This window comes from Hyaena hyaena, unplaced genomic scaffold (assembly GCF_003009895.1).
Source record: "Hyaena hyaena isolate Hyena2069 unplaced genomic scaffold, ASM300989v1 scaffold_74, whole genome shotgun sequence".
NCBI lineage: Eukaryota > Metazoa > Chordata > Mammalia > Carnivora > Hyaenidae > Hyaena > Hyaena hyaena.
In genome coordinates, this window is record NW_024080706.1 from 631,122 (window position 1) to 658,067 (window position 26,946).

The following is a 26,946-nucleotide window of genomic DNA, read 5'->3' on the forward strand; positions in this document are numbered from 1 at the left end:
AGGCTCAGAGAAGGCAGAGTGCATGCACACAGCAACGGTGAGTTCTCTGCGTCAGAGCAGGCAGCGCGGCGCAGGAAGAGTGGAGGCTACTGTCCTGCCCAGGCTTCGGCTCCTCCTCCGAGCACAGGCACCCAGGCTACGTAGGAAGCGCTGAGCAGGGGAGGGCTGAATGTGCTCCCTGGGGCTGTGCTAAGCACAGTGAGTGTCCCCACAAGCCTGGAATTAAATGAAGAAGCCGCTGAAGCTGCTGGGTGCCCTGTGTTCCTGAACACGAAAGCCCTTCATTACCCCCTGCCTCTAGTCTTTAAATCCAAGCAAAATATCAGGATACAATGAGCTGATAATAACAGGTGTCTAGGAAAAGGTTTAGAAAGAGAGAGAAAGACAAGGCTCTCCCAGAGGTCACACCCCTTGGGACCCAAAGGAAAAGGACAGGGCCTAGGAGGAATATTTACCCTCAGGAGAATGATTAATTAATGAGGAGGAACGGGTCAGGCAGAGAAGGACGGGTCAGGCTGTTAGAGCTGATCAGTCAGGTGACCCCTTTAAAAGTCCTGAGGGAGAAAGTGTGTGTGTGTGTGTGTGTGTGTGTGTTGTAGGTGGGAGTCAGGCTGTTAGAGCTGATCAGTCAGGTGACCCCTTTAAAAGTCCTGAGGGAGAAAGTGTGTGTGTGTGTGTGTGTGTGTGTGTGTGTGTGTGTGTGTGTGTGTTGTAGGTGGGAGGAATCCTATTCCTACTTAGCAACCCCATCTGGCTCCACATTAATAGGAAACCAGCTCTGACAGAGCAGTAGTACTAGAGGGATACAAGAAGGAAAGCAGAGATTTGCTCCCAAAAGTCCTTATAAACAGTCACTCTTCTCTCAATGGATGCTTTCACTGGTTCACCCAACAAACGTATACTGCGCATTTTCTGTGGGCCAGCAGCTAACACCGTTTGGTGTGAGGATAACAGTGAATAAGATGTATGTGGGGCTTTTCCTGGTTGTCCTGAAACTTCTAATATTACCTAGAAGACTGTACCTACCACTCTTTACAGCATCTGCTTGTTTACAAGTCCAAGGCAGAGAAAGGCTATGGAAGCAGGGACAAGACGGCTATAATGGAGAGGAAGGTCAGGAAGGCTTCTGGGTGGGGATGTGGTTATAGAATTAGAAGTTTCAGGGGTGCCTGAGTGGCTCAGTCGGTTAAGCGTCCGACTTCAGGTCAGAACACAATCTCGCAGTTTGTGGGTTCGAGCCCCGTGTCGGGCTCTGGCTGACAGCCAGCTCAGAGCCTTGAGCCTGTTTTGGATTCCGTATCTCCCTCTCTCTCTGCCCCTCCCCTGTTCATGCTGTCTTTCTCTTTTCTCTGAGAAATAATTTTTTTAAAAAAAGAAGTTTCTATCTTTATCCATCCATCCATCCATCAATTCACCCACTTATCCATCCATCCACCTATCCATCCACTCGCCCACCCATCCATCATTTCATCCACTGAGCCATCCATCAATCCATTTATCCATCAATCTATCCATCGATCCATCCATCCATCCATCTGTCCATCCATCCATCCATCCATCCATCCACTAACCTACCCATCCATCCATCCATCCATCCGTCCATCTGTCCATCCATCCATCCATCCATCCATCCATCCATCCATCCATCCATCCTTCTATCCATCTATCCATCCATCTTCCCTCTTTTTGAGCCGCAGTCTCTGCTGAGGTTTTCTAGTTCTGTTCTCCCATCAGCAGGGAAGTCAAAGAACTGGGTGATATCAATCCTGTAAATGTCTCTGGGAAGATGTCAGAGAACAGGCTCCTTCTCAGAAGGAAAAGAGAGCTCAACAAAGTAAAATCACATGCCGTAAGTTCCACAGAGAGTCATGAACAAAAATAGAGTCTGCACCCCTACCCTGCTCAGCTGTGGCATCCCAGCCTACCCTAAAATTCCCCCACAGAGGCACTGTTTTGTTTCCTCAATTGTTTGTTTTGTTCTGATTTTACTCACGGCCTCTGCAGTCACGCAGAGGGTAAATATGATCCCAGTCCTCTGTAATTTTCCTAAAGGCCAGCCTCACATATCAGACTTTAAGGAGGACTGCTGATCAGTAGGAGAAAGAGCCTGGCAGAATTAGCAAATTAAGTGATGAAACAAATCTGCCTTTGTACTCCTACGGTCTGGAATGAAAAACAAAATATTTCTGAAATGCAGCACACAGGGGGAAACCTGGCATGGGAACCAGAACGTTAAATAGGAGCACAGGGGAAGTGTGTTTCACATATGTATTGTTTTCATAGTGGTTCACACTTGCCAAGGTTTGGTTTGCATCGGGGCACGATTACACAATCCATGGCTCATGTTTCTGCTGAAATACGCCCTGCAGTGCAAAGGAAAGAGCGGGACGTGATGGATGCTACAGGAGCCATGTCCGTGGCCTTGTCTGTGAAGGACTTCACAAAGAGACAGAAAGAGGATCCCAAGCAGATGTTCGCCAGTCACTTGTGATTATTAGAGCAGTCAGGTCACCGACACCCACCACCCACAGTATGGAAATACTGTGCTTATAGCCTCATATTCCTCACGCAGTCATGCAGCCGGCAATTAGTGAAGCTGAGCGTGCTATCACCCGAAGCCTGAGCGGTTCTAAAAGCAGGGGACTCGTGAGTACTTAAGGCACCCCGGTGCTTCCACTAAAGAGTTCCAAAAAGCAGATCGGGGCCCATCACACAGAACAAATCCCTGAGGGCTCTTGTGCTACGGTAGCTGGACGTGAGCTCTGTCCTGGAGAAGGACAGTCATGGCGCTGTCTTTGTGACTGCAGGCACCAAGAAGGCAGCCAAGGGGACAGGGGCTTGTTAGGGACCTGGTCCGGTGGAGCCGACTCTTTTTGTCTGTTTACTGCAGAACCCTCCATGGTAAAAACAAAACCTTATGCAAACCTGCCAGGGGTTAAAAGAGAAAACTGTAGCTGCTTCGCTCTCAGACAGAAGAGCCCAAGTTCAAAGCCCCCAGGCTCCTGGCTCCCACGGTGGCACGAAGCCGTGATACTCCAAGAAGCAAAGTCTGAAACACTGACAGGAATCTCCCCCCTAGCTGTAGACACGAAAAGTCAGGCCCCAAACCAGACTGCAGCTGGCTGGCTCCCTGCAAACTCCTTCTGGTCTTTATAGCAGATAGTCTAGACCTTTCACACGTTAGCTCCTACAGTTGAGGCAGCCTCACTCTTCACCCTACGGCTACCTGACGCATGTACATGAAGATGATGATGTTATTATTAATGATGACAGATGGGGGTGCCTGAGTGGCTCAATCGGTTGAGCATCCAACTCTTGATTTCAGCCCAGGTTGTGATCCCAGGGTCATAGGATCAAGCCCCAAATTAGGCTCTGTGCTCAGGGGGTACCTCCTTAGGATTCTCTTTCTCTCCCTGGCCCTCTTACATTCTCTCTCTCTCAAATAAAAAAATAGGGGCACCTGGGTGCCTCAGTCAGTTAAGCATCTGCCTCTTGATTTCAGCTCAGGTCATGATCTCATAGTTGTGAGATCAAACCCTGTGTCAGGCTCTGCACAGAGTATGGAGTCTGCTTGGGATTCTCTCTCACTCTCTCTCTGCCCCTCCCCTGCTCACGTGTACTCACACAGTCTCTCTCTCTCTCAAATATTTAAAAACTTTAAAATAATAATAGTAATAATAACAATAGCTAATTCTTCCCAAGAGCTTAGTAAGTGTCAAGCATTGTCTAAACACTTAACAGATATAAATGTATTTAAACTTGGTGACGTATTTGATTATTCCTTCTATTTGACTGTTCCCCATGTTACAAATGAGGAAACTGAGGCACTGAGAGAGTCAATAACATGCCTAGTGTGCAGAGAACTAGGACAGACCCAGGCAGGCTCGTGCCAGGCTTATGCACTCTGAAGCACTCCACACACTGTCTCCCATGCAAAGCCTGTAAGAAGTTATTAGAAAAGAACAGCAGCCCATCATCCCACCTTCCAGAGATACCCACTGTTAACGGGGATTTAATCTTGTTGGCATTACTTGCTGAGATTTACAAAGGCCAGGCACCTCTTGCTGACAATTTCGTTTCTGGCTGAGATAAAGTCATTTTCTTTCGAGGGCAGTGCAGGGACAGCACTCAGGACCCATCGGCTTTCTTTAGGAGACAATACGCATGAATGCACCTTAGAGCAAAATGCTAACCCTTAGCACATGGCCAACGCATCCTGCGTTCAGGACGTTTTGCTCTGGAGGCCAACACACTGGCTGAGATACTTCCTGCTGGGGCTTCTCCGAAGGGATGCTCTCTTGGGTGTCCTTCCTTCCCTGATGTGGAAAGAGGCTGACAACGTGAAAGCTTTGTCCTAACTTCCTCCTCGATGGAGACTGTCAGTTGAACCACAGGACAAGTGAGTCTCACAGCGCAGCGGGCACACGGCCCACCTGGGCTGCCAGCTAAGATGCACAACCCTGGGTCCCCTTCTTGGACATTCTGTTTCAGAGGTTTTGAGTCGCCCCCAAGTCTACATTAAGAGATGAGTCAGGGGACCCACTGAGTCCGCTTCAGGAAACACTGGCTGGGAACTGTCCCTAAGGGCCCAAGGGCCCCAGGTGGCAGCCGCTTCGAGCTTCGTTCAGTTGTTGTTCAGGAGAAAACGCATGGAAACTCAGTTGTTGAGGTCTGGGTTTTTCATTTTTGATTCTGTCAATATTATACGGAGCGGCTTCATCCCGGTCCAAAGACACAACACTACCGCACTTTCATTCATTCAGAAAATGTGCCAATCGTGTCATTTTAAGAAGCCTGGTGACTGTCAGATGCCAGCAGGCAAGCATTTAAGCCTGTCAGACCATGATTTTCAAACAGGACACTTTAATCTTCATACTCCGATGGGACACACCTATCGCGATATCATTCTACAGACGGGGCAGAGAAGTACAGAAAGGTTAAGTAACTTGCGCAGAGCTGCACAGCTGGGAAGTGGCAGACAGGATGTGACCCACTCATCAGGCTCTTGACCATGAGGCACACAGCTAATGCCCTTTGTTGGTTTACAAGGCCCCGTGATTGGTTCCCCATCACATGCTTTTGTAAACAGCCCCTGAGAATCTGTCCTTCTCCCCACGAGCCACAGGAACTCCTACGGACACGCTTAAGTACACACCACCCTCTCTTTTACCCTGAGGGTGTGTGCAGTTTTCTCTCTCTGTTGGAGTTCTTCCACCTCTTTCTGGGTCATTAGCTCACCCTCTCTCTTCCAGCCTCAGCTTAGACCATGGCCTTCTCCCAGAACACGCCCTGGGTGCCCCGGGTGGGATTCGGGTCCCTTCCGTGGGGTGCCAGGGCACCCAGGACGTGGCTCTGCCCTGCACAGATCACATACCGCTGCCACCGCCTGTTTGTGGATTCACCTCCTCCCCTGACTTAGGGCTCTCATAGCACAAGGATTTCCTCATTCGTCCTTTTCCCCCAGTGCCAACGAGGGTCAAGTGCACAGAAAGTGCTCTGTAAGTGTCTGTCAAGAGAATTATGAATGTATAACCTAGCTCAGCAGTGGCTGTGACGATCAGGAAAATGCACTCCTCAGATCCCTGAGAACAGGAAGCATGACTGATGGTCCCAGCAGAGGACCTCTGCACCCACTGCCACATCTGGGCTCAAGCCACACCTCCCCTGAGCTGCTCTGAGCCCCTGACCATGCACGGCCGGTGTGCCAAGACAGGCCCACCCTTGGGAGACCGGGACTCCTGCAATAGGTACCTTTGGCTCTAGGACATCGCACGGGTCTGGCAGAACCTTCCGTGGGCCTGCCCACCCTGCAGTGTGAGGCTCCTCCTGCCCTCCTCCCCGGGCCGCTGCCCACTCTCCTTTCTCCAGTGCCAAACCTCCGTCACGGCTCTCCCTGCCCCTTGCACGCCCAGTAAAGCTCCTGGGTGCCAAATCCCATCCTGGTGGCTGTGTCTCAGCAGACCTAAATAATACAGTCATAACAGCTCCCCTTCGGCCTGTCCCCAAAGTCAGGGTGGCCAGACAGGCCCTTCCTCAAGTTACCGCTAGAGCCAATATCCCAGCACGCTGGGAAAAGGCTAACTGGAGATAGATGTGGGGCCTCGGCTGCATTTCCATCTCAGGAGAAGCTCAGAGGAGGTCCTGAGTGGTGGCAGGAATGGGGAAGGGAGTGGGCGCAATGGCCAGGCCCTGGCTCAAGGCACCAGGCACCATCGCTGCTGTTACCCCAGAAAAACACCTTAACTGTGGGCAGCAGGTGACACCCCTCACCCCTTCCCAGCCTCAGGGTGGCCAGTGTCCTCCATCCCGGGGAGCTGGGAACAATCCTGGTTTGGCTTTGAATGCAAGACAGCAAGTGGCTGAGACCCGCCACGTTGCGCATCAGACCATCTGCTCCCCGTCACACGACAGAGCCTCACTCCGCTGCCCACCAGCTGCCCACCCGCGGCCCGGCTGCTGGGAGCAGTGTGAGCATCTGGGAGAGCACCAAGGGGCAGGCTGTGCCCAGAGCGCAGCAGCCCGTGGCCCAGCGAAAGGCAGCACAGCAACAGCAACGGGCTCGAGCAAGCTCCTGCCACAGCTCCCCAACTCTTGGCCAAAATGTTCAAAGTGGTCCGGTGGAAAACAATACATCACGCTGGGTGATCCCCACAAAATCACTGGGTAACAAGGCTGCCCTCCCTGAAGCACTTCCTCTTAGCCCAGGAAGTCAGTAAAAACCACCAGCTTGTTGCCAGATTCCAAAAGAACTCAAGCAGGAAACGATGCTTCCACCCGACAGGAGGCAAGGGGTGCCAAGATGGACCCCAGGCCCTGCATATTTCAACCCCATCAAGAATCTGAGACACTGACTACCTACCTGCCTCCACACCCTCATTGATGCCTCCAAAGTGACAGGCACTGATGATAGAAATAAACAACTCAGGCACCTGCAAACCGATGCCTTTCCAAGAGACTCAGAGACTATACTCTACTTTGGAATGAACCTGAGGCTCTTCCAGGTGGTGGAGCATGACGTCCCTGCATATAAGTGATTTCGGTCCCTTCCCTTCATCCACTGATGCGAGCAAACCTCTTAGACCTACGTCAGTCTCATTCTTCCATTTTATGACTCCTTTTGCAGGAATCTTAGCAAAGGACGTGACATTAACAATGTCAAAAGCCAAAAGTTCCTGAAATGCTTTTTTAAGAGAAGTATATACAGTTAGCTTTTGACCTCAAAGCCTCTCTCCCCACCCCACCCCCATCTCCTCCCACTCTAAACCATCAAAAGCTATTCTTCTCAAGTGTTACAAGCAAAAGAATCTCTCTGGTCACGTGTCTGAATTCTATGAATGCCCCACATCCTCTTCTTTTAATTATGACTTTCTCATCTGTCTCTGAATTTTTTAAAAAGCCATTAGGCAATTGCAAACTAGCCGTGTCACAGATGAAAGCACACGTCTGCGTTAAAAAAATAATAAAAATAAAAAGACTGCACAGTCACAGCCTAACTTGGATCGGCAGAATTTGTCTAGATGTGCAGGAAAAAAAAATTTTTTTTGATGTTCTGTGATTTTGCAGCCATTTACATTTTATTAGCAATTACAGAGTCTGTTACCACTGACTGCATAGTGCGGTCACGGCCAAGTCTTGGCTCTCAGAGCGTGTCTGAATGACAAAGGCCTGGGAGACCTGGCCACACTCGTTCTATCGACACAAGAACACGTAGACGCCCCCAGCTCAGGCTACTTCATTAGGATTCTCCGGTTGCAGGGAAAAGGCAGCACGCAGCGCCGATAATAACAGAGTTCTCTGGAAGTGGCAGGGAGGGCCGGCGAGGCGGAGTGAGGCTGATATTTGCACAAGAGTTGATTTAAAAGATGACTTTAAGATGACTATGCCACTAACTTCTCTGCTGGTGATAGTACTGGCATTTCAATTGGTCGTTCCCAAGAAAGTGGTGGCAGGTTCCCAACCACAGCTGGCATCACCTGGCAGGGATGGAGGAAACCAGAGGGGGCTTGATGGGACTTCTGGTAGATGCCATGTGAATCTGTCACCACCAGATGGGACTGGAATGCCCCCAGCAGGGATGTGTGAAGAGAGCCATAATGAAATAATAAGACAAAACTTTCTAAGAGGTAGGGATGTTGGTGACTCAGAAATGAAAGGCGGTGGAGGGCGCCTGGCTGGCTCAATCGGTTAAACATCTGAGTTCGGCTCAGGTCATGATCTCAAGGCTCATGAGTTTGAGCCCCGCACTGAGCTTTCTGTTGTCAGCACAGAGCCTACTTTGGAACCTCTGTCCCCTTCTTTCTTTGCCCCTCTCCAGCTCGCTCTCTCTCAATAAATAAATAAACTTAAAAAAAAAAAAAAAGAAAGAAATCAAAGAGCTGCTCTTCTCCAAAAAGAGACCAAATTGGACAAATTCTCCCAGTCTTTCTCTAGGCTCTAGAGCACCTTACCTCAACCTTTCCCCCCAATCAGAGTCTGGGGTTTCCTGTCCCAGATCCAAGGGAAGGGCCACAGGACCTTGGTAGACAGGCTGATCCTTCCCGCCTTCTGGAGGAATCGATGGGGGCTCAAGAGCACTGTATCTGGAATGAGGCTCCCCCACCCTAAGTTGCCTCATAGTACTCCCCTCAAAACAAATATCATGGGGTCCTCGGGTTCTGGCTTCTGAAAATGGTTTGGAGAAGGGAAGGTGCTCATTCTGACCAGCATGTGGCTGTATTTCTGAAAGAGGAGGGTTCACCCTCCTTAGCTTAGACAACCTGCCAGAAAGCACAAACAGAGAGTCTCCCAGGCCATGTCCGAGGACTACAGGAGCCCAAGGAAGCCTGGATCAGAAATTATCAGCAACCCTAGAGACTACCTTTCAGGGACTCGTGCACAACTCAGGAAGCCAGAAGATGGGAAAGTGTGTTCTATTAAGCGCCTACTGAGCACCAGATATCAGCCCTTGCACATGTGATTTTCACACACCTCTTTTCAAACCTGTTCCCATTTCACAGATGAAGAAACTGGAGCTCCGAGAAGGGACGGGACTAACCAGCGGCAGACCTGACATCTCAACCAGAAACGTGTGAGCCTGGGTGGCTCGGTCAGTTAAGCATCTGACTTTGGCTCAGGTCATGATCTCATGGTTCTTGAGTTTGAGCCCCGCATCGGGCTCTGCACTGACAGCATGGAGCCTGCTTAGACCCTCTGTCTCTCTATTTCTCTGCCCTTCCCTGACTCAGGCTCTCTCTCAAAAACTAAATAAATAAATAAACATTTAAAAATAAATAAATAAATAAACCAGAAATGTAACTCCACCCAGCCAGCAGGAATACAGCTATTATTTTACTCAATGCTTCCTATGTGCCAGCAGCTATTTAAAAGGCTGTCAAGGTGTCAGCTCACTTAATCCGCCTAAAAATGCCATGGGATTTAAGGAAACTGAGGCTAAGTATCTCACCCACATCCCCAAGTTCAGCTGTGGCAGAGCCAGGATCCAAGGCATGCAGTGTGATTCAGAGCTGCCCTCCCTCACCCAACCCCGGAAATTTTGCACCTGTATCCTGTCCTCAAGCACCATATGGAAAACGTACACATGGTGAATTCTACCTGTTCGGAAATGTCAGTAGTTTGGGTTGAAACATCACGTGCTAATGATCAGAGAAAATTCTACTCTTTTTTAATTTTTTATTATATTTTTTTATTTATTTCTAGGAGAGAGAGAGAGTGAGAGCAGGGGAGGGTCAGAGAGAGAGGGAGATACAGATGCTGAAATAGGCTCCAGGCTCTGAGCTGGCAGTCAGCACAGAGCCCGATGCGGGGCTCGAACCCACGAGCTGCAAGATCATGACCTAAGCAAAAGTCGGATGCTTAACCGACTAAGCCACCCAGGAGCCCCTCTTTTTTAATTTTTTTATAGTTTATTTATTTTTGAGACAGAGACAAAGCACGAGCGGGAAAGGGGCAGAGAGAGAGGGAGGCACAGAATCCGAAAGATGCTCCAGTCTCTGAGCTGTCAGCACAGAGCCTGATATGCAGCTTGAACCTACGAACCACAAGATCATGACCTGAGCCGAAGTCAGATACTTAACCAACTGAGCCCCCCAGGTGTCCTAAGAAAATTCTATTTCACTGAATCTAACACACCATGGATTGGAAGGCATGCCACCGTTTTATGCACAACTAAGAAAGGAAAGAAACCTGGCCAATTAAGCTAGAACACCATGTTTTCCTACCCCATCCATTATCAGAGGCGTCTCCACTTCAGAGATCTGAAAACATGAAAAGATGCGTGTCTCAGAACCAAAGGAATAGTGGAGGCCTTTGAGTAAACAGGACAGTGATATGCATGACAGACACAGAGTGGGAACAGGGACTCTGGGTGTAGAAGGCATCCTGACGCTAAATCTGACTTTTCTAGAATACAGGATAATCCTAACTTTCATGCGCAATTTCCCAATTTAGAAACACTGGCAACTAATTGGTGTTTTTTGTGTCCTTGGGTAGGACAGAGGGGACCCGATGACAGCCCAAGCTGGCTGGGAGCCCTCCCAACTTCCTCCAGGTGGCCCAGAAGGCAGAGAGCTATAGGCCTGATGCAGTATTAGTAAGAGCCACCCTGAGGCCCTTAAAGGCAAGGAACGTTCATAGGCTGCCTCCACACTCACCAGTACCCAGAGTACTTTCTCATCATGGTAATGGCCAAATCAGGATGCCAGGTGAATTTTTAAAAAACTCCTTAAAAAGAGCTGAGTTTTTAAAAAATATTTCATTTTCTCATATAAAAACAAACCACATTCTCCCCAGGCTCTCAAACCACTCCTGATCTACTGACATGCCTGCACTTGACCCACGGCCATCAGGCTCTGACGGGAGGGATAAAAAAGACCACACAACAGCCCGAGTGGACCCAGGAGGATGCACACAGCCCGTGCACCCCCAGCGGGCCACGGGGGCTGCTGGTCAGGGCTCCACACTGACCCCATGGGCCAGCTTGTGCTCTGGAACCTGGGAACAAATGGAACCTCATTTGGAAACAAGGTCTTGGCATATGTCACCTACTTCAGGCTAATGATGGGTGTCCTTTTAGGAAGAGGGAAATCTGTGCACAGAGACAGAGGCACAGGGAAAGGTCACATGAAGGTGGAGGCAGACCCTGGAGCGTTGCACCCACAAGCCGATGACGCAAGGAAGAACCCTCCCGAAGAGCCTTCAGAGAGAGCAGGGCCATGTCGCCACCTTGACTTTGGCCATCCAGCTTCCAGAATGGAGAGACTTCCCTTCCATGCCTCTGTGCCATCCAGTCTGTGGGCCTAGCTAACTGATACACTGAGAGCACTCTGTACCTCTCTTTGTAGAGGAAAATCACCAGCATCTTCCAACAGCTACAAGGCCCTTTTAGAAAATTACACAAGGTCAAATCTGTGTTAGGTCAAGTAGAGCATGACAAGCCAGAAATGTCTGTATGCAGCTGTCGGGGGCTACCTGGGAATGTAAGCTGAGACAGCAATGCCAGGACTGAAAGTCTCTCCTCGCGTGGGCCTGGGCCACAAAGAGCACACCTGGGGGTGGAAAGTGGGCCGGGAAGACTGTCCTTCCTAAGGATTCTAGGTGGAAAACCTTAGAGGCCACCGCAGGGTGCCATGAGGGTTTCAATCCAGCACAGCAACGGTGGGGACTGAAAAAGACTGTTCAAGCAATGAAGCAAACTGCCATCATCAAAATCCACTTAGGTGCCTAATTGTGCGGGGCCTCGGCAGAGCCAGGAGCAGCCGCTGCCCGCTTAGTGGGCGGGGACAACTTCAGGGCCATCAGCCAGAGGTGCCCAGCTCCGGGCAGGAGAGCCACTTCCAAACGTCCCTCCCTCCCAGGCTCATCTCAGACCCTCAAATGTTTGTTTCTTTCCCTTGTGCACCAGCTCCGGTGTGTGGCCAGAGCTCTGGGTGAAAGAGAATCTCCTAAGAGCTCATGACAGTGCATTCAAGCCTCTCTAAATCGAAGAGAAGATATTGACCCAGCCAAAGGAGGTGTTGCCATGGCTTTGGTTCTGTAAGGGAGAGCAGGATGATAAGGGGAGAGGAGAAGGGAGCATGAAGGTCTAGGGGAGGTAGGCAAGGGGTGGGCTGGACCAGTAGTGTCCGGCACTGCACGGGCCAGCAAGGTGGCAGCAGATCTGGGTTTCAGCGTAACGTCATTAACACTTATGGAGGGACAATGGCAACTGTCGTTTACTGAATGCTTAACACATGGCGGGCCCCAGCTCTAAGCCTCACACGCATCAGCTCGTTTAAGACAACAATGTCCTGTGATCAGCAGAGCTGATCTTCACCCTATCTGTACCCGCAAACAGTGCCATTGTTTAGGGCCAGCTCATTTCTAACTGGCCTGGACACAGTACCTATCAAATGTTTTCAATATCACCCCTGAGGTAGGTACCACCACGAACCCCCTCTTACAGATGAGGAAATAGAGACAGAGTAAGGGAAGATTAAAGATTAAAACACATTAAGTGAAGTGGGGGACATGCCTGGAATTACCGAAGATGTTTAAAGACAAGGACATGAACAAACAAAAAGCGTAAACTAGAAAAAAGGCAACATTAACACCCAAAGGTGTTGGATTTCTTCCACACCGTGAGCACCATGGAGGAAAGCGAGTGTTCGCTCTGAAGACCTTAATGGACTTAGCGCTAAATCGCAGTGATATTCTCCAGACTCCTACACGTTTCAGTTTTGTTCTGTGAAGCTCAACGTCTTCCGAAAGCTTTTGAAATTCTGCCCTTAACAATGGCTTGCTAGGCTTCAGATCTGGAGGAGAAGGACATCTCAGTCACATGAGCAGGAATGAAGGGCATGACTTGCAGAGGCTGGCGGCATGGCGGGGGGCGGGGGGGGGGGTGTGAAGGTCCTCTGACTCCCAGATGGTTTTAACCGTCCCTGGGAAGTACGTGGATTAGACTTCCGGGGCTGCCACTTCAAAAATACTGTAAACCGAGCGCCTTCGAGCAACGGAAATTTTTTCTCTCACATTTCTGGAAGCCGGAAGTCGACAACCAATATGTCGACAGGGCCAGGCTCCCTCTGAGACTGCGTGGACCCTTTCCCTGCCTCTCTTCAGCTTCCGGTGGTGGCTGGCAATGCCTGGCACTCCTTGGCTCGCAGCTGCCTCCCTCCGATCTCTGCCTCTGCTGTCACCAGGCCCTCTTCCCTCGTTTCTTCACTCTGTCTTATTAGGACACCTTACTCCAGTATGGCCTCATCTTAACAAATCCATCCTCAATGACCCCAATTCCAAATAAGGCCGCATTCTGAGGCACTCGGGCTTAGGATTCAACATATCTTTTGAGGGGATGCGATTCAACCTAGAAGAGTAAGATTCTTGCTCTCTATTAAAGAAGCAGAAGCAGGATGCCTGTGAAATGTATTGTCTCTGTCTGGTAGGCCAGAAGCCCCAAATCAAGGTGTCAGCAGGTTGGCTCCTCCTGAGGGCGGTGAGCACAGGTCTTTCCCAGGCCTCTCTCCTTGGCTGCAAATGGCCATCTTCCCCCGTTTGTTCCTCTGCATCCAAGTTTCCACTTCCCGACTTTCTGGGAATTCTGCACGTGAGCCAGATACGAGGGCCTTGCTGGGATAGTTGAACTATTGCTGCAGTTTGATAAGGATAATACCTCAGACTCCAGTTTGGGGCGCCCATCTCTGCTCGCCCTGTAGCTCCAGGCTTACAAGAAAACACCGCACATGGCGCCACCCAGAGGCAGAAGATGAGAAAGACGATAAAAAGGAGGAAGTTTCGGTCCTTGCCCTTTCCTCCCCTTTTGTATTTCCTGGCAATCCTTATTCCAAACTCGCCCTTTCAACCCTCTTGTGGATTTCTGCCATCACACAGGAGCAGTGAAAAGTCGTGCTCAGAAAATGGTTGGAAACAGTGAAGGCCAAATAAACTCAATTTCCATTTTTGTAATTTTCTGTCTCTGGACTTGGAGATTCATTGAAATCTTATCATTTGACAAGATCCTTGAACGGATCCCCATCTCCTCTCCACTCCATCTACACGTGCACACATGTGCACACACGCATGCACACACACACACACAAGGGGCCTGAGATTTGAAAGTCTGTACATGCCTGATCAAAGATATCGATCAATTTCACTTTCCAAAGAAGAAAACACTTTGTAACCCAGAACTCAAACCGCCAAGATCTCTCCCCCACTTGGTCAGGACACAGAGAAATGGCAGCTAAAATCCAACACCAAGCTGGAAGGAGATTGTAAGGCTTGTGATTCCAGGTCACGTGTGAGTTCTGGATATTTGGACTGCTGCTTTATCATTACAGCGCGTGGCAGTAATTACAGTAGTCTCTTCTTTCACAGACTCGCAGCCCTAAAGGCCATTTTAGAAATCATATGCATAGAAGAACATTACTGACATTTCTAACTTTTTTTTAAAAAAGCAGGTTAGGGGGCGCCTGGGTGGCTCAGTCGGTTGAGTGTCCGACTTCGGTTCAGGTCATGATCTCACGGTTCATGAGTTCAAGCCCCACATCGGGCTCTATGCTGACAGCCAGCTCAGAGCCTGGAGCCTGCTTCGGATTCTGTATCTCCCTCTCTCTCTGACCCTCCCCTGCTCACGCTGTCTCTCTCTCTCCCTCAGAAATAAATAAAACATTAAAAAAATTTTAAACAAAAACAAAGCAGGTTAGTAGAGGGGTGCCTGGGTGGCTCAGTCAGTTAAGTGTCTGACTCTTGATTTCAACTCAGGTCATGATCTCAGGGTTCCTGAATTCACGCCCAGCGTTGGGCTTTGTGCTGGCCACAGCATGGAGCCTGCTTGGGATTCTGTCTCCCTCTCTCTCTGCCCCTCCTCTGCTCTCTGTCTAAACTAAATAAACATTTTTTAACAAAGAAAAGAGAGCAGGTCAGTAGCAATAACATACAGGAGAATCTGATTCGGCAGAGTAACACAGATCCAGGAGATCTGGCCTGTGATGGAGGCTCATGGCCGCTGATGGAGGAAGGGGAGGGGCGCTGCTTCTTTGGGACATCAGGCGAGTGCTGCATCATCTCACTGTGGCTCAGTTTCGTCATCTGGAAATGACAACGGTCCTTTCCTCATAAGCCTCCTAACAATCAAATGAGTTGCAACTAGTTGCAAACTAGTGCAAACACCAGGGAGAGTGCAACCTAGAGAAAGGTCCCAAATAACTTGTGCTTCCATGGAAGGGGCTTCTACGTTTTTCTAAAACATCTCTATTCCTTTTACTACCAAAAAAAAAAAAAAAAAAGTTATTTGGATAAAATGATCATTTGGGACATTTTACCAACCAAAAGCAGAAATTCACTCAAACTATCCCAAAATGAGCCTCTTCTCTCAAAACTCTAAGGAGGGGGTTCTCCAGATCACAAGGTGGAAAATTTAATGACTCAACCCGGGTGGAAATTTATTCTAGTCCATTAATAGATATTTCACCAAGGCAGAAACAGGACTAGTGAATAGGGGTTGGGAAAACACTCACTCTTTAGATAATAAAAAAATAAAAATATATAACTTCTCTATTAGCCAGAAAAAATATTTTTAAAGATATTCCTCATGCTGCCAAGACTAAAATAAAATCAGAATTCTCACACACTGCCAGTGAGGGCACGCTGGTGCAAACCTTTAGCAAAACAAGTGGGCATCTGTTTCAAGAACCCAAAACGGCTTCCTGTCCCTTGACCTAGTAATTTCATTTCTGAGAACCCAGCCTAAGAAAATCTCTCAAAACGGGCAAAGTCATATCCACCCTCATGTTCACAACATTGAACACTACTTCTAACAGTGAAAAAATAGAAGCAAATGCCAAATAATGAGTACACAAACTATATTATACCAACTCAGTGGACTATTTTTCTAGGCGTTAAAGCTCCTAGAGAAATTGAAAAAAAAAAAATACATTAAAATGTTAAAAGGTCAAAATGTTACCTGGAAAGATCAAAATAGAACACTGTATACCCACAGTGATTACAACTGGGAAAAACCCTGAGTAAAAACTTCTAAGAGGCTAACAGTGGTTCTTTAGAGTTGAAACTTCAGGTGTGATGCTGTCATTTTTCTCCTCCGCTCCAAGTTTCACAGTATGTGATTTTTATTATGTTTATGATAAAAAAAAGTTTCTTCCTGTCTTATGAAAACCTCTCCTCTGCTGTGGATACAGAATAACTTCTCACTGCATCATAACCCCACCATGACACAGCTGTCTGGCCTCTTCTCTCACCCTTTGGAAAGGGCATGAATTCTCTTTTGTCAAGTGTACAACCTTGTAAATGGCAACGCTATTTCACAGGATACCTGAAGCAATCACCTCTCTGAGGTGGGGCAATCAGCCACCTTCTCTCTCCTCCCCTGAAGTACCGCGTTGTTCCGAAGAATCAAAGAAAGGACACAAGGTGGCATGAATTCTATAACAGCCACTCTCTGGGTGCCCTCGGAAAGCTGATGCAGTTGGAAGACATTAGCCCGGCGAGTCTGGCTCTGGCTGAAATCATTGTGCATACTGTCCTCCAGGTATGGAGAGGTTTCTTAACTGACCCCAAAGGTTTGAACACGCAACCACAGGGGAATGGTTGGGTTACAATGGCATCAACTTCATGCACCAGTAGCAGCCTCACAAAACAACAACCGTGAAGGTGAAGTATGGTCACATGGCAGAGGGCCCCTAATATGAAGTAGAAAAAAATGGGTTACGCAATCATGCGTCGCCATGATGAGGCCTGTATAAAACACTTTGTGCAGAGTGGCCAATAGCAGCTAACGTTTACAAGCCACTTGCTACACCCAGGCACCGTGCTATGTGCTCAACGTGCATTTAAGATTCACGGCAATGCTTACTAGAAGCCTTATTATTCTCATTTTGGAGAGGAGGAAACAGAGGCACCAGGAGGTTAAGGGCTTCTCACTCAATCCTCCTAGTGGCTAAGGTCTAGAACATGCTGGTACCTTCCCTAAGATCACAGAGCACGTGGTCTGGGCAGAGAGACTTGCACAGTCTTTCCCCAGTGCTCATACCATCAGGTCCTAGATGAGGAACGAAGATGTAAACAATTCAAAAGGCAAGGAGAATTTGTTTGAGAAAAGTGACCTCTTTTCCACCCCTCTATTATCTCACTTTTTAATGCTCTGTTTTTATAAGTGAAAGACAAAAGAAAAAAAAGAGGTCAACAGAGGAGAGATTCTTTAATGGGCGTGTTTGTGTGTATGTTTTTTTGGTGGTTGTTGTTTTTAATGTTTATTTGAGAAAGAGAGAGTGCACACGAGCAGGGAGAGGGACAGAGAGAGAAGAGAGAGAGAAGCCAAAGCAGGCTCCACGTCGTCAGTGCAGAGCCCAATGTGGGGCTCCATCGTATGAACCATGAGATCATGACCTGAGCCAAAATCAAGAGTCAGACGCTTCAGTGACTGAGCCACCAGGCGCCCCTAAAATTATGCTTTGATCAAAACACTAAGTGAATCCAATCAAGTCCTTACTATGCCTGGGGGTTATGGGTAGGAAATGAGGAGAAAAAAAAGAGAACAGCCAAGGCAAACCTGTTCCAAACCAAACCAAATAGTGCCAGGCAGCTGCCGGGCTTTTTTTTTTATTTATTTAAATTCTCTTTCCATCACTTTCTCCAGTTTGTGCGTGAATTCTGAAATCATGGAACTGGACTGACACAAGACACAGAATATCCTAACATTACACAGCTGCTACTGACAAAGCTGGAAATAAAAGTTAAGTCTCAACTCCAAACCCTGTATTCTTTCATAAACGGACCCTGTGCTGAATGGCCCCAGCTCAGCTAGAGAAAAATCTGCATTAACTGGAGTTCAAATATACGCCATATTCCAAAAATGGTCATTCCACATATTTGTGTACTTTTAATAATGCTCAAAACTGGACAGATTCTAAATTCTTTTTTTTAATGTTTGTTTATTTTTGAGGGGGGTGGGGATGAGTGGAGGAGGGGCAAAGACAGAAGGAGGCAGAATCCAAAACAGGTTTCAGGCTTCAAGCTGTCAGCACAGAGCCCGAAGCGGGGCTCAAACCCATGAACTGTGAGATCATGACCTGAGCTGAAATCAGATGCTTAATGGACTGAGCCACCCAGGCGCCCTAAAACTGGACAGTCTGTAGAGTTCACACACACAATCACATATGTAACTCAAATTACAAACATTACGTTTCGAGCAATTTTAAAGACCTAGAAACAGAGAAAGCTGAAATAGACATTATTAATACTGTTGTAAAAATTCTGAAAAATGAAAATGCATTACGTATGCTGGTCCATTTAGAAAAAAGTCACCTGCAACAAGCAAAATTAATATTCCACATACATACACACACACACACACACACACACACACACACACAACAACATATTCCTAGTCCACCCCCTCCCAAACCCTCTCTGGATCTGGGGGCAGGCAGGGATATTGGAGCCCTGAGACACACAAGGCGCCAGCCCCTGAGTGGGCAGCCTGTCTGAGGGAGAGCATCACGCAGGTGGGGGAGCGCTGGCTCCAAACTGAGCTCCAAACCCAGTTCTCCTTCCTGTGCGTCAAATCCCAGTAACAGCTACGTTCAAGTTCAAATTATCATCTCTCAGCCATTTCCTCAGCTGGCTTCTAGAGAGGGGGCAGATTCAGAGCCAGAACACACAGTTCTCCTGTCAGTGAGGCCCAGTGGCCTGCTGCCCAAAGCCCACAGACCAGCCAAGAACCAGTGGCCAGCAGTGTGGTCCCACGGCAGTGACCCACTAGAGAACCCTGGGCCCAGTGCTCCTCAAGTGTGCTTACCACCTGCCAGGGCGCCATGGCCGAGCTCACTCTGTGGCGCCACACTCTGGTGTGGAAGGGAAATGCACTCTACGGGGCAGGGAGAGTGATCATCCGACACCCTGGACGCCCTCAAGTCACACCTGCAGATTTTGAGGGCACAAAATATGAAAGAGGCTGAAGAAGGAGGTGGGGTGGGTGGGGAGGGTAAGAAAGAATGCCACCCCCATTCGCCCATGCCATGTTAGCAGGGAGGAGAGCAGGTGAGAGCAAACTGCTATCAAGTCACTACCAGCCCCATGCTGCATACTTGGCATGATGCTGCACCTTGTTGAACCACTAAGAACATTCCACCAAGTACAAGATGTGAAAGATGATTTCCAGCTGGGGCCTTGGGGTCAGGCAGCCCTGAATTCAAATCTAGATCTGCCGCCTGCTAGTGGGGAGAGATGGCAGCCATATAACCTCTGGCAGTCTCAGAGTCCGCATATGGAAAGCACAAGTAGTGCCTCAGGGTGGGGTTTAGAAGAGCCTGGTGGAAGGGACCTCTGTTCTCCTGAGGCTGTGACTCTGTCCCCACCAGGGCCCCTGTCTCTGCACAGACCATGCTGCTCCCAGGCAGAGCTGTGGAGTGGAAAGGGTGGGACGGCTGGCCCGAGGCGCAGTGTGCCGAGTCTGAGTGGGATCAGGCCTTCCTCCCCTCTGCCCCGGGATCTCCCCCACCCCACCCTGCAGGGCCAGGCCACTCACGGCACTCCTTCTCGTCACTCTTGTCGAAGCAGTCGGGCAGCCCGTCACACTGCCAGGCGCCGGGGATGCACCGCCCGTTGCTGCACATGAAGTTGCCTGGAATGTTGCACTCGTTGGTGAAATTGTTTCCAGGGAGCAGCTGGCTCTCTGCAAAAGACAGAGGGGACAGGGACATGAGACAGGCAGAGGCGGCCGGGGTTCCTGTTGGACATGGGTCACATACGTGAGACTTCCAGTAGGCAACATTACTTCCCTGGGCTTCAGGTTCCTCATCTGCAAAATGACCCACCCTACCCCACCCCACCCTAGAGATTCAGAAAGAACTAAATGGAAAAATACAGGGAAAGCCTATAGCAAGTACTTGGCACACAACTGATGTCCACTGCTTTTCTTCTTTCTCTGTCAAAAAGCCTGGTCGTGGGGCACCTAGGTGGCTCAGTTCAGTTGAGCATCCGACTCTTGATCTCTGCTCAGGTCATGATCCCAGGGTCATGGGATCGAACCCAGCATCAGGCTCTGCACTGAGCACAGAGCCTGCTTAAGATTCTCTCTCTCCCTCTCCCACTGCCCCTCTCCCTTGCTCTCTCTCTAATATATGTATATACATATGTGTATATATATATATGTTTTTTTTCTTTTTTAAGAAAAAGAAATAGGGGCACCTGGGTGGCTCAGTCGGTTGAGCCTCTGACTTCAGTTCAGGTCATGATCTTGCTCAGGGGTTCAGGCCCCACATCAGGCTCTGTGCTGACAGCTCAGCGCCTGGAACTTGCTTGGGATTCTGCGTCTCCCTCTCTCTGCCTCTCCCCTGCTCACACTCTGTCTCTCTCTCAAAATAAATAAACCTTACCAAAAAAAAAAAAAAAAAAAAAAAAAAGGTTGGTTGTAAAACCCAAATCCTTTCCAGGCCATCAGCTGTGGCTAAAAATGATGGTTCTGGGACAGGAGTGAGTTCTAAACTCCCAATGCCTCTAACTGTAAGAATCATGGGCGCTGTCCAGGCCTCGAGCTCCGTGGCCCCACAGTCACCAAATTCTTGAACCTGGGCCTGTCAGCAGGAACACTGGCAGACCATTTCACTTTAGCCCACAAACCCACCTAAGGTCATATGGGGAGGAAGGGCCAAACTGAAACTTGAACTCAGGGCACAAGGTCACTGAACTATTCGCCAAGAATTCCTGGAGGTTTAGAACCAAGCCCCAATGTCTAGATTCCATGCCACTGAGCACAGTCACCAAATGCCAAGGCCCTGACGAGAAAGGCCAAGTGTTAGTCTGGAAAACCAACAGGGAAGGCCAAGGGGTCTTCGTGGGGATGGGAGTGCTGAACATGCATCCACCAACAGACCCCGGGGACAGATTTTCAAGGGAGCTCGAATCTAATCAGTCTGAGCCAGTGTGTTCAATGGCCAGGAGATAAGGAGGCATCTGGAAGGAAAGTTTTTTAGGGGAAAAGGAGAAAAAAAGACCAGGCCCCCTTGAGTGTCCTTTCTGAATCTTCAAAAAGCATTTATTGAACATTTATGACCAGGCCTATGTAGGTCTGGTCCTAAGGCTCTACATCCTAAAGATGCAGAGATGAAAGGTGGGGCTCCCCTCTCCAGGCCAGGAAGGCACGAGACTATGCTACTGGTCCTAACTGCCATGTGCATAGAAAGAGGGGCGTCCAGACCTTCCTGGGAGCACAGGAAGAGAGCCGGAACCAGGATCCTCTTTCATGAGCTTTGCCAAAGAGAGGCATCTCATTCCAGATCCCGGACGGGACCTCTCATTCATGCCACTAGCGTTTACACAGCTTCTTATGTTTACCCGGAATGCCCTTCGCTCTGTGAGTCCGCCAGGAAGCCCCTGCGTACCTCTGCATACAACTCATATGTTACGATCCATCTGAACTGCTCCCTGACTTCTCCAGGCAGGAACGAGCTCCCACTCTGTTGTGCAGCCCTAGCACTACCGAGGTGGTGCTAAAATATTTTACAACTAGGACAAATGGGCAACAACAAACTGGGAAGGACACAGCCCCGGGCAAGCAGTACCACGTCGGCCGTGGACCTTCCTCGCAGCCTATGCACCCCACCGCGCTGGATAACAGCATGCGTGCACACCTCCCTACTGGAGACGAGCTTTCGTCGCTCACTGAAGAATTCCAGAATGGTAGCCAGAGCGAGGGGCCTCGCCCTGCCCTACTGCCCACGTTAGCACCCTACACGTGTCTCTTGACCCCTCCTCACTCCATCACCGCCTGTGGAGGGCCAACCCCCGCACCCTGCAGTCGAGTCCCAGTGCCACAGGCCTGACTCCAGCCCACAGATCAGCATCTCGCACCAGTCTGGCCCCCTCGCCTCCCTGCCATGTCCTTCTCTGTAGCCAGCAGGATCTTTCTAAAGAGCAAATTGATCACGACACTTCCTCCCTTTAAAAATCCATTAAATGGCTCCCCAATGTTCTTAAGATGAAGTCCAATTTTAACGCGTTAAAGGGAAGAGGTGGCATTCACAGTGGATGTTGATACACACAGAGATGGAACAGAAGGCCCTTCAGGCCTAATGAGCACAGGAAGGCTCAGCCCAGGGCTCTGAAGGGTATGGAATAGAAAATACTCACAGCCCTGACTGTCGGGAATCGCCAGCACACCGTGTTCCCATTCCCCTATGCCACCACTGGGTCGTCCATTCCCGATCATGGCACTATGTCACTGAGCCCACACTCAGTAACAGAATCCCTCTCAAAGCTGGACTCCAGAAAGCCTCCAGCAGCCCTGAGAAGAGCATGAGACCAGCTCATCACCTCCGCCCGAGTGTAGTCACAGGAGAAGGGGAGTCACGGGAGAGAAGCCTAGAAGGACAGCCAGGTGCTGGATGCCAGCCAGCCACAGAACGCACAACCCAGACGGCCCACCCAATCCAGCTGTTTCTGTACAACTGTGCTGGGCTCCACCAGCAAGCTCCCAGAGAATTCCTCAGGGCTCCAGAAGGCAACTGTCATTCTCTTTTGTTTGGAAAGCGCTCACATATGCCTCTGAAGAGTTGCCTCTTCGAAGACAGGGCCCCTAGAAAAGCCACTGCAACTGTGAAATCCTGTTGTGATAAACAGATTTCCAGAGCCAGAAAACAGGCCAGATTAGGTTCCGGGGTGTCAACAGGGTGGGCGTTTAAGGCCTTGATGAGTGGAAGGGTGTGGGGCAGAGACCAAACACCACATCCATCATACACAGGTGGCCCGGCCAGCTATGGGCGTGAGGGGCTTCACAGCAGGACCATGGACCCCCGGGCCTGGCGAAGCCTAACAGAGAGGAGCACTCTCTGTGAGCTTCTGAGCAACTCCATGATACATGCGGGCGGTGCGGAGCCTTGTGCTTTCAGGAAGGGACAAGGTCACCAAACGCAAACGTGAGAGGGGAAAGAAACCAAAGCAAAGAGATGTTAAATCCTATTGGCTTTGTCTTCAAAAAGCTTCCTGAAACCCATCCAATGCGCCTTTATTAAACTGGTACCATCCCATCCAAAACAGTGATTCTTGGGGCGCCAGGGGGGCTCAGTCGGTTAAGTGTCGGACTTTGGCTCAGCTCATGATCTCACGGTACGTGGGTTCAAGCCCCATGTCGGGCTCTGTGCTGACAGCTCGGAACCTGGAGCCTGCTTCAGAGTCTGTGTATCTCTCTCTGCCCCTCCCCCGCTCTGTTTCTCTCTGTGTCTCTCAAAAATAAACAAACATTAGAAAAAAAATTTTTTAACCTCGTGGTTCTCAACAAGGGACAATTCTGCCCACCCCGGGGCACACATGGCAATGTCCAGGAGATGTTTTTGGTTGCAACATCTAGCAAATTGAGGCCGGGAATGCTGCACATCTGCGATGCACAAAGCTGCCCCTCACAACACAGAGTCATCCAGCCCAAGATGTCTGGAGTGCCGAGGCCAAGAGATACTTGAGAAAGCTGGGGAAACCAACCCTCCGACTTGCCTTTCCCCTGCCCCCCAGGTTCCTCCAGCTCACAGCACAGTGAGACTTTAAAATGCTACCGACGGCTTCTCTGTGCCCTTATGAATAAGGAGGACCCCATAACATGGCTACTTGCAGACGCCAATTCTTCCTTCACCTGGTGAGACAGGTTGAATTGCGCCCCCCATTCATCCCCCCAAAATGTAATGTGTTGTCCTATCCCTCAGGACCTCAGAATGTGACTATACTGGGAGCCAGGGTCATCAGAGAGGTGATGAAGAGCGCAACACATACCCACGGCTATTCTAGAAGTCCTGGTTTATTCTCACCCTGCAAAGTCCCACCCGCTCCCTCAATCTCACCCCCAAGAAAGGCAGTGGGATCTACACATACATAGTTAAAAATAAGGGACGTGGGGGCGTCTGGATTTGTGCACGTAAATTACTACCGTCTGCTTTAAAAGAGGTAAGAAATCTTTTCAGACTGACAGCAGGACTTTCTAGTGGCTGAAATATTTATCCCATCTCAGTGCCCTGGGACACATTTAGAATCCAAAAAAGACAAGCATTAGCACGCAGTTGGCTAGCTGGGGTTTTTCCTTCCCCCTTTTCTTTTTTTCATTAAGCTGAAAAATGAAAAGAGTTGCCCATGTTCACTGCAGCACATCACTTACTTAAAATAACTCTACCATCTGCACCAAGAATGAAAAAAAAAATTTTTCCAAGTCCTCCCCCAACGGGCAAAGGCTGACAGCGAGCAGCAGCTTCTCCCGAAAGTTCTGGCACCCACGAATTTATCCTGGATGAGGGGGCCACACCTGCAGCAATAGCAGAAACTCAGACAGCTGCTGCATCCTCCCAAACTGTCCTTCTGGAACGCATACCATGAGTGATGCTGACTTTTCCAGCTGAGAAACAGGAAACCCATTCTCCCCCCCAGAAGCCCCCATACACTCCTCCTCTCCCCCTGCCCATATCCACCAGGATGCTCCTTGCCAAGACGCGATACAGAACTGACATCTGCAAACTATCGACAGGCCACCCCCCCTTTCCGATTTCTGTCCAGTCAACTCCGTTTTTTCCCTGTGCCTCCTGACAATGCTGTGTGCAGGCTCAGAGAACAACTAAGCAAGATACGCACACGTATGTGCCGACAGCTTGGCGTTCTGTTCTTGAGCTCTCAAACAGAGCTTCCCTAAAACCTCCCCTGGAGAATTAACACACCTTTTCCCACGGCCGGGTGCCAACAAACATTAACGCTATGAGGCCACTGGAAGCCACCGTCTGTTTTCCCTTTGAACTCACTTCTTCCTCGCACACATACATTCCACGCACGGGCACGCGCAAGGTACCAAGTGAGCTGGTCTGCAATGATCTGATTGTAAACATCCCTGGAAAATCCCTAAAGGTCCCTTGGACCCCAGACAGCGCCACGTGGTGGCATCGGTGTCAGACAGAACCAGGGACCTCTGTCCCAAGTACATCCCAGAGCCAATCAGTTCTCATCAAATTGCATCCTGCTGAGCTCTACTTCAGGGAGCACTCTGGCTGCCATCAAAAGGGAGCCATCACATGGAGATGTCCTAGCCTGGAGCGAGGCTGTGCCTCCAGCCCCACGTATCTCTGGGCTGCCAGGTCTGTAGCTCTGTCTAGCCTCTGCACACAGCTCCTCCCTGGGAAAACATTCCAGTAGCCCCAAACCCCATTTACACATCCATCCAAGGAAGATACAGCAAGGAGGAATTGATGAGATGGTATAAAATGTCTCACAATTGAGCCCAGGACGCCTGACCCTTGGCATTCACATATTTCGTATTTACACAGATTCCGTATTTACACAGGAGGCAGGGGATCCTATTTACACTGACACTGAAGGGAGATCAGGAATTGTTGCTGCAGGAGTAACTAATGAACGGAGCAAGCCACCTAAGCAGGGAGGGAGTCTGGCTGTCCACTCAGCCTCTGCGCTTCACACATGCTTCCTGTTTGCTGTTCCCGTGAAATGCAAAACAGCAGCCATTACAAGATGACCAATGCTTTGTTTCCGCCCTAAAATGACTTAGCAGAGAAACCCAATGGCTACTATTGATGGGCCAAGCAAAGGGAAAGCGAAGAGGTCTTGGAAAAGGATGGTTCTTCCCCAGGAAATGGCTTTCTAAATTATTTCTGCCCTGTATTTATAGCCTCATTAAGGGCCTGAAGCTGTTACTTACATTTTTTAGTTATGCTTCATCGCATTTCATGGGGAAAATTCTAGGAACGGCGTTAATGTCAGGGGGATTTGCAGAGCCTTCCAGATGCAGCCCTTGGGAGGTCCACGGTCCCCAGCTCGGGGGGACTGGATGGCAATGCTGGGGGAGGGGATTGTTCCTCATGATGCTGACCCTCAGGGGTGGGCACGGAGCCCCACTGCACCCTGATCCCCATCCCTCCTGACTCTCCCTTTAACAGCCCTTAAGAAATTGATTATTATTGATCTTTCCCTAGAGATGATCTAACATCTGCTGTAGCTCTCAACACATCACAGGACCTTAACATCTGTTCTTCTTGTCCTTCACAATAGCCCCATGAACTAGGCAGCCATGCCCATTTTGCTGATGAGAAAATAGAGACTGAAGAAGTAACTTGCCCAAAGTCACATAGCTAGCAACACTTTAGGCCAGGGAGTAAATATTTTAGTCTGTGCAGAACAGGAAGACAAATTAAAGACAGACAGGTAGGTACTGGGGCGCCTGGGGGGCTCAGCGGGTTAAGTGTCAGACGTCAGCTCAAGTCATGCTCTCACAGTTCATGGGTTCAAGCTCCACGTCTGGCTCTGTGTTGACAGCTCAGAGCCTGGAGCCTGTTTTGGATTCTGTGTCTCCCTCTCTCCCTGCCCCTCCCCTGTTTGTGCTCTATCCTCTCTCTCTCCAAAGCAAATAAAACATTTAAAAAATTTTTTTAAAGATAGATAGGTACTTAAATAAAAAGAGAGAAAATATATTCCACAAAACATGTATTGGTAAAATTTAAAGTGTGATCATTACTGAGAACAATTTTTCATAATACAGATCTACTAAGGAGAATAGAATTACTGGGGTGGGGGGAGCAGGGGCAGGCAACATTGCACTTGATTAAATTTCAAGGTTAGTGTTCCCTATCATCAAAATCTACTGCAAATATTGAATTTTTTTTTCACCATTTTAAAATGGTAAAACCTTAACTAGGGGACTGCAGTGGGTTGGCTCTGGCCCATGGGGCACAGTCTACAGGCTCCTGAGCTAGAAGATGGCACATCGATTCAAAATAACAAAATGACCTTAGGGGCCTCATCCAAAGACACTTGCTCTCTATCCCACATCCCCACCACACTCTGAAATGACCCCTGAGGTTCAGCGGCTGCTCCCCACAACCGTGAGGGCACGCACCTTGGCCATCCTGCTCCCCCTATGTGTTCAGCAATGAGCAAGGTGCCAGGAACCCAGCAGACACTCAGTAAATGCTTACTGAC

The 26,946-nt window shown here is 49.3% G+C and overlaps 1 protein-coding gene across 1 annotated transcript in view; it reads right to left on the reverse strand.

The window, feature by feature from the left end:
* The window catches only part of LDLRAD3 (low density lipoprotein receptor class A domain containing 3), a 234,734-nt gene that overhangs the window by 143,254 nt on the left and 64,534 nt on the right, over window positions 1–26,946 (reverse strand). The window contains exon 2 of the mRNA XM_039233380.1: window positions 19,520–19,666. Coding sequence (XP_039089311.1) covers window positions 19,520–19,666 — 147 coding nt within the window. The remainder of the gene's footprint in view (window positions 1–19,519; window positions 19,667–26,946) is intronic.